Source organism: Poromitra crassiceps (assembly GCF_964638095.1).
Source record: "Poromitra crassiceps genome assembly, chromosome: 14".
In the NCBI taxonomy this organism is placed as follows: Eukaryota; Metazoa; Chordata; class Actinopteri; order Beryciformes; family Melamphaidae; genus Poromitra; species Poromitra crassiceps.
In genome coordinates this window covers 9,079,988-9,087,556 of record NC_139633.1, presented here as the reverse complement: position 1 = coordinate 9,087,556, position 7,569 = coordinate 9,079,988, and the positions used below count along the sequence as shown (strand labels likewise).

Below are 7,569 nucleotides of genomic sequence, written 5' to 3'. Positions count from 1 at the left end.
CCCATTTCTGTTCCTAATATTATCCTCCATCATACAACATGTTTTCCATTTTCCCTTTATGGATAATTTGATTCAATAATTTGATCGATTTGATCAAATTATTACTCTCTGATAGGGAAATTCCTAGTATCACCTACAGCACATCAGAGAAACTTTAAGATACAAACATATACAGTATATAAACATTGCAAGTGTGATGCTTCAATGTAAGATAAGCAGACAAAAGGGCAAGTCAGATATTATCTATAATATAGATATTTTATATAGATATAGATATATTGCTTGGCTCAGATCTTGCTGATCTGTATCTGAACTCCTTCCTTGTTTTGAGTGCTCACAAAGGCCTAGATGAGGGGTTTTCAAGGTTTGAAGCTGTGGGACTCCCCTCAGACAAAGCTTGGAAAAAGGCACTCCTTTGATCCCATAGACACTCAACAGTTGAGCCAAGATAGCCTGATATTGCTATTATAATATTAAAAATAGATTAAAAATGTGTCTGAGCTGAGGCATTTATTCATTTCTGACTCTGGGAAAGTGGGGAAAACAGTAAGATTCCCCAAAACTACTGTATCTCTGAACTATCTCTTTAACCAAATCACACACATTTAGGCTACTCTGATAACTAAGGTAATAACTAATGTAATATTTTTCACTTACATTGACTGAGCCTCCCCTGAGCCTCCCCCTCCCCCCGGGGAGGCCCACCTTCCACTTTGAAAGCCTCTGGCCTAGATCATTTTGACTTTTATGTTTTATGTGATAGCTTTGAATACAGAAAGATGTGGGGTAAATGAGAAAATCCTCAAATAATCCAAGAGTATATAATAATCCTCAATAGTCAAGAGTCTAGGATGCAGCACGTCTCTGCGGTGCAACGTCAGATCAAAGCCGAGGGCGCCACAGCAGGTGAGGTGTCGCGTTACACGCTTACTTCCTTCCTCGTCACTGGACTACAAACCACTTCCTGCTGGGTCGAGTGTGATGCTTGGGGTTACGCATGGGGGATGAACCATGGCTGAACCATGTGTGCTATCAGCTTCATCTGACATCCAATCTGACAGTAATGTGAGACAGCCCAGGTACAGGTACACCGTCTTCAAGACAGGCCACTGAGCCAGGCCACTTAACGTGCATTTCTACAACAGAGCTGCCCAGTGGATAGTCTCAGTTCCCAGACAATTGGAGATCTCCGCCTACCAATCGTCTGGGAACTTCTGGTCAAGTACAGCAGTGAGAACGGCTGCTAACAAACCAACGCCTTTTTGTCAAGTTACCAGAAATTATGCTCGCCCCCATTATCCTCCATAGTGAAACAAACTGGAGATACAGCGACTCACTTTGTAACACGGGGAGAGCTTTTTAAAACATTGAAATTTGATGTCTCGAACAATGTTACAATGTTATGTTATTTCCATTTGATCCGTTTCCAAACACGCAACTTCGGGTGTCCGGGTAGTGTAGAGGTAGATTCCCTGCCTACCAACACGAGGGTCGCAGGTTCGCGTCCCTGTGTTACCTCGGGCATCCGTACAGGCACGATTGGCTGTGTCTGCGGGTGGGAATTAAACCAGATTAGGGGTATGTGTCCTGGTCGCTGCACTAGCGCCTCCTCTGGTCGGTTGGGGCGCCTGTCCGGGGCGGAAGGGAACTGGTGGGAATAGCGTGATCCTCCCACCTGCTACGTCCTGCCGGTCCCCCCCGCTGTCAGGTGAAAAGAAGCTGCTGGCAACTGCGCATGTGTCGGAGGCAGCATGGTGCTAGTCTACGGCTCTCCCCAGATCGGGAGAGGGGGTGGAGCAGTGACCGGGCCAGGAGGGGAAAAAAAGGAGGAAACAGGAGGACAATCCAGGCACTCCAATGGGAAAAATCACAACGAGGAAGGACTAACAATTAAAAAGCCTTTATTTTAGCGGCTCATAGCTTAGAAAACATGCCAACATGCCTAACAACTGTACTTACATTTTGAGGGCCGTTTAGATTTAGATTATTTTTAAGAGGTTTTCAGACGTTTTAAGGACCCGCGGACACCCTGTTTGAGCACATATACGTGTGTGTTGCAATGCAAAGTTTTCTCTTTAAACCAAAACAAGAGCCGGGCAGAATACATTGTAGGAACATGTGATAAACACATGGCTTTGCATGTGCTTTTATGTACAGTATGCAGTATCTATATGAAACTGAGTGCTAAACTGTATTGTTTACCTGTGGCATGTAGCCCACCATCTTCCCTGGGACCTCATGACCGGGAAATGCAGGTGGCTTCCCCAGCACACTGATGTGGCCCCGCGAGATCTTCAGAGTTCCCACAATGCATTTCAACAGTGTGGTTTTCCCGCATCCGCTAGGACCCAACAGACCATAGCTGCAAAGAAAAACAGAGAAGCATTCTCGGTGAAACTAGAAGCCACTCGGTAGAGCGCAAATCTTCATCAACACCCAACAATTCTCCAATTTGCAAAGCTGGAGCCTCCATAACAGTTTAGTTTTGTTTATCGTTTATCTTCCACTTGGAAGTCCCAGATGTCGGACTTTCCCACCAGCACATGAAGGCAGCATAATAGTTCTGGTTTAAAAAAAAACAATAATTGTCTAATGGTGGAACTACCCGGATCCAGATCACGACCAAAATGGAATCAACTCGTCCTTGGGCCAAAGGGCAACTGTCCACCAATTTTCAGTCACTTCCTTTTTTCTTGCTTACTTCCCTTTTATTTATTGTGCTATCAAACAGAGAGACAGACAGGAGACACATGAGATATAAAAAGGTTATAAACATATCTGTGAGATCACTCATCTCTTATGGTTGCCACTGTCACACTCTGGCAACCATAAGGTGCCGTGCAGACAGGACGTGTGTATTTGAGAAGCCAGCGCCTTTCTGCAATTCATTCTCTAACTAAGGACGTGCCAGGTGCGCTCCTCTTTCAAGGAGCGCTCTCGATCTACTGGTGGATCTTTGTTCATCTACGCCGGTCATGAAGGATGGGTCGTGACCGAAAGGCGCCCCGAAATGTTTCCTCAGGAGGGTGGCTGGCATCTCCCTCAGGGAGAAGGTGAGAAGCTCAGTCATCTGTGAGGGACTCGGAGTACAGCCGCTGCTTCTAATGTGGTGTCCTTATACTGATTTTCCAAATAATTGCGTCATTAACGGGATATAATAGATCCTTTCCTAATGATTTACAGGTCATCTCTCATCATCTCATCATCTCGTCATCTCTGGAGAGATGACGGTGAGTGGACCTAAATAATGACCACATCAGCGCCCAAATGTTCTCCAATAATGAAACGTTTTGGAAAATCAGCACAGTTCACCCACAGGTTTGGATGTTTAGTGAGGTCGTGATACCTGAGATTTCGGACGAATAGACAGGCAGACAGACACAGACACAGACAGGACGTGTGTATTTGAGAAGCCAGCGCCTTTCTGCAATTCATTCTCTAACTAAGGACGTGCCAGGTGCGCTCCTCTTTCAAGGAGCGCACCTCGGCGTTTAAGTGCTCTTGGCGGCTAGTGTTTTTTGGCGGAGCGCTCTGGGCGGCTCAAGCTGAAAAAAGTTCAACATTTGGAGGAAAAGCGTGCTGCTCGTCGGTCACTCCTCCTACCTCTTCTGCTGCCAGGGGGATCTTCAACCTCCGCTGCTGCCAGAATTGCCAATAATCTGGCTTTCATGTTTACAGAGCGAACAATCAACAACAACAAATAGATTAAACTAGCTGGCTACTGTGACCGTGTGACGTCCTGACCCATACTGCGCGCGATGGCAGGGAGGAAAAGAAAAACGCTCCGTGCGTTGTGGTCTGTGCGCGTTGGAAGCGCTCTGGACATGATTTCCAAAGCATTCTGATCTGAAAAACACGTTTCCTATGGACACATAACGTTTAACGTTTAACACATGGTTTAGCCTCTTCAATCATCAAGCAACGAAACTGAAAGTAAACTAGTGGACCATGTTAAAGACAGCGTAGCCTGAAACAGTCAGGCATACTGTACTAAAAGACACTCCATCTCTGCACAGTTTACAACTTTTGGCAATAAACAGCCAAATACAATAAAGTATCATGGATCTATTTTTCCTCAAGACTACAACCATGACCAATCTTTAACATCAAGATCAAGATCATATCTTCTTCTTCAAGATCCTCCATCTGCACTTTCAAAACAGCAGACAGATGTAAGTGCTGCTGAGAGATAACCAGATGACAGCCGTAGATAAAAATCCAAAACTCACAGTATGGAGGCCCTCTGACAGACGTATGCCAGTACTGCACAATTTTATTAAAAATAAATAAATATATATATATATATTTTCAACAATACATGATATGAAAAGCTGTTTTTTCTACCATTCTATTTCTTAGCCACACGCTTCAAGAGGTCATTCTGGGACACAGGAATAATCTGTAAATCTCTTCAGTCTTTGCACACAGAGTCCGGCGGTGAAATTCGTCCGAAATTGACGCACGAAAAAAAGAAAGAATACAACCTCATTTGTGTCAATCATCATTGACACACCGAGTCCGACAATTACGTCCTTCATTTAAGTTTTCGGACGAGGTTCGATTTCCTGCGTTTTTCGCATCAGTCAATAGCTTTTTGCGAGCTGTGTTTTCAGATGACGGATTAAGAAAACACATACGAAGAACAAGCGAACTGTGTGTGCAAAGACCATTACTTTGGGTTTGACCAACTTATTCCTTACTTGTAGTGACCTACGGCAATAATTAAAAAAAAAAAAATCCACCTCAGATGCTCTTATGCTGTTACCGTATATATCATCAATCAAAGTTTTGTAATGAAGTGTTCCACTTTCACCTCAACCTGCCTTGGCCACCAATGAGTTCCTACATTTCCCAGAATGCCTTTTGACAAACGCCAGAGGACAGGCATGAACTTGTTGCTTTTTGATCAGTAATAGAAATAAAATGTCAAGCCAAAGCCAAAGCCAAAGCCAACTAGTTTGGGAACGTTGCAGTCTGATCTCAGCCACCCAACACAGCAGTATTGAGGCTTCTGTCAGTGTCTGTCACATTGGTCTCTCTTGTATGTTGAATGCTGATGAGTCCAGCAAGAAAACCTGACGTTTACCATTGATGCTTTACTGCAAGATGTCAAGTCATCTACATTTAGCCTGTTATCCAGGGGAATAACAAAAATAGACCAAATAGACCAAATTGACCCAGAAAATCAAGGCAGTCTTTTAGGGCAGATATTGCCTGGAATATATATTAATATGTACTCCTCTGCTGCGTTCAATGTTGTGGATAATATGTGTGCTGTCACATAAAATGCCTGTAAAGTTTGATTTAGATCAAATTGACTATACCCCTAACTACCACTTGATATGGACCTGTTAACTGGCATTTAGCATTCAACACAGTAATCCCACTTCACTCTGGCTTTAAAACGGAGCCCGCTACAGCCTCTGAAAGTACATTTTCAAAATTAAGATATTTCCCGAACATCGCAATATTCCCGAAAATCGGCCCAAGCCGTCTACTCCTCAGGGTTAATTAATGTGTATGTAAAAATATATATATAAAAATCTATTCTCTGGCAGACCACTAGGCGGAGGACATGTAGTAGGACGAGAAATAGCGCAAAGAGGGAAATTAAAGATAACGGCGTTGGTCTGAGTGGAAGTAGGCGAAAGAGAAGAGCTTATTGTAAATGTTGTATAAATGCACAGACAATGATAAAACAAACAAATAGAAGGAGAGAAGTCATAAAATCACCGGTGAGTCATAAAAGATTAGTTTATCATTACAAAGTTGATGGGTGTGTACAGTATGTGTGTGAGAGAGAGATTAACAGATAGAGAGAGAGAGAGAGAGAGAGAGAGAGAGACGGTAGCATCATAGTGGGCTCATAACTAAAAGATCGTTACTTATACCATACTGCTGGTTGTTTGTAATGTATAGGAGCATCAGCAAAACGCCTCATATGTAAAAATGTGAAGCAGCTTCTCTCTCAAGCAGAGCTGAAACCATTTAATTAGTCAATCAACAGAAAATTAAACAATTATCATTTGGATAATCGATGATTCGTTTCAGTCATTTATCAAGTAAAAATACCAAGCGTGGCCTCGCCTGCTCTATTGGCATTCGCAGAGCACAATCGCCTGCTCATGCACAGCGCACAATTGCTCAACATCACTGTCACTGATGATGTCACAATGCCTATGTCACTGTGATGCGCCTATGACATAATCAGTGATGTCATAAGATGATTTTGGTCAATAATGATGTCACTAATTACATCACTGATGCTGTCAGCTAGTAGTTCCCCTTCGAGGTCGACTGCACAGGGTATTCAGCCATGTTAAGTAATATGGCTCAATACCCTGTGCAGTCCACTTCGCAGGGAACTACTAGCCGATCGGAACGCAGACAGGCACTGATATGATGTGATTGCTGAACTTCGCATCACTGATGACATCACAATTGCTCTCATGACATCACTGATGATGTCACAATGCCTATGTCATCATCGGTGATGTCACAATGCCTATGACATCATCAGTGGGACAAAAATGTAAACAGACAGACAAACACTGCCCACGTGCTCCCTTATACTATAGAATAGATAGATAAGATAGATAGATAGATAGATAGATAGATAGATAGATAGATAGATAGATAGATAGAGAGATAGAGAGATAGATAGATAGATAGATAGATAGATAGATAGATAAATGAAAATAATCATTAGTTGCAGCCCTACTCTCAAGGTTTATTTTCTTTCCTGAGGTTCCTCATCTCTTTGGCCTCTCTCACTCTAGACCTGCTATTCAGTGGCTTCAGATGCTTCAGGTACAGTATGTGTGAGCACACTGAATGGCTAAAGTGCTACGGTGCTACATTTAAACGGGCTCCTTTCGCTGCCATTTGCGGCTGCAACGCGGCCTGGTGCCAAGAAAAGTAGATCCACTTTAGATAAACCTGACTCCTGTCTCCTCACAGGAAATGGGCATTTTGGCAACTGCATCAGTCAGTAATTAAAGGACAAAGGAGCGGGTGAGGTTCCAACCAGCATCCGGGTTATCCGGGTTATTATTTGCATGATGACATGCAAATGTGCCTGGCAAATATGCAACTCCATCCAGTACTTGTGCCTGCTTATGTTTGTGACTTATCTACAGTATATCAATAAACACAGACACAGACAGACAGACAGACACTCACATGTGTCCCTGTGGCAGAGTCAGGTTGAGGTTGCTGAGGACCTTGAGCTTGCCGTAGGACCGGCACACGTCTCGGCACCGGATGGCCGATCCCTCCAGACCCGGAGACGCAGGAGCCTCCGCGTCAGCCTTCATGTTCCCCTCCTTCACCTGCAGGGGAGACAGCAGACACTTTGTTTGTTAGTGAGGCAATAAGAATCTGAATCACTGCAATTTGTCTTTTAAGCCTCACCCGTCTGAAAAAGCAAGTTTTCTTTATCATAGTCAGAAACTTTAAAAAGTAGCAATTCTGTCCATATACATTATTTTCTTTCATATATACATAGTTAAAATAGACACATTACACCACACTTACGTGTACTTGTGTATACCCTTTCCTGTGTATGTG

The 7,569-nt window shown here is 43.4% G+C and overlaps 1 protein-coding gene across 1 annotated transcript in view; it reads right to left on the bottom strand.

Moving 5' to 3' along the window:
- Positions 1–7,316, bottom strand: part of abch1 (ATP-binding cassette, sub-family H, member 1) — a gene marked incomplete at its 5' end in the record, with an annotated part of 38,682 nt that extends 31,366 nt beyond the window's left edge. Inside the window, 2 exons of the mRNA XM_083651130.1 lie at positions 2,203–2,362; positions 7,183–7,316. Of these exons, the coding sequence (XP_083507256.1) occupies positions 2,203–2,362; positions 7,183–7,316 (294 nt within the window). The remainder of the gene's footprint in view (positions 1–2,202; positions 2,363–7,182) is intronic.
- Between the last annotated feature and the right edge of the window lie 253 nt (positions 7,317–7,569).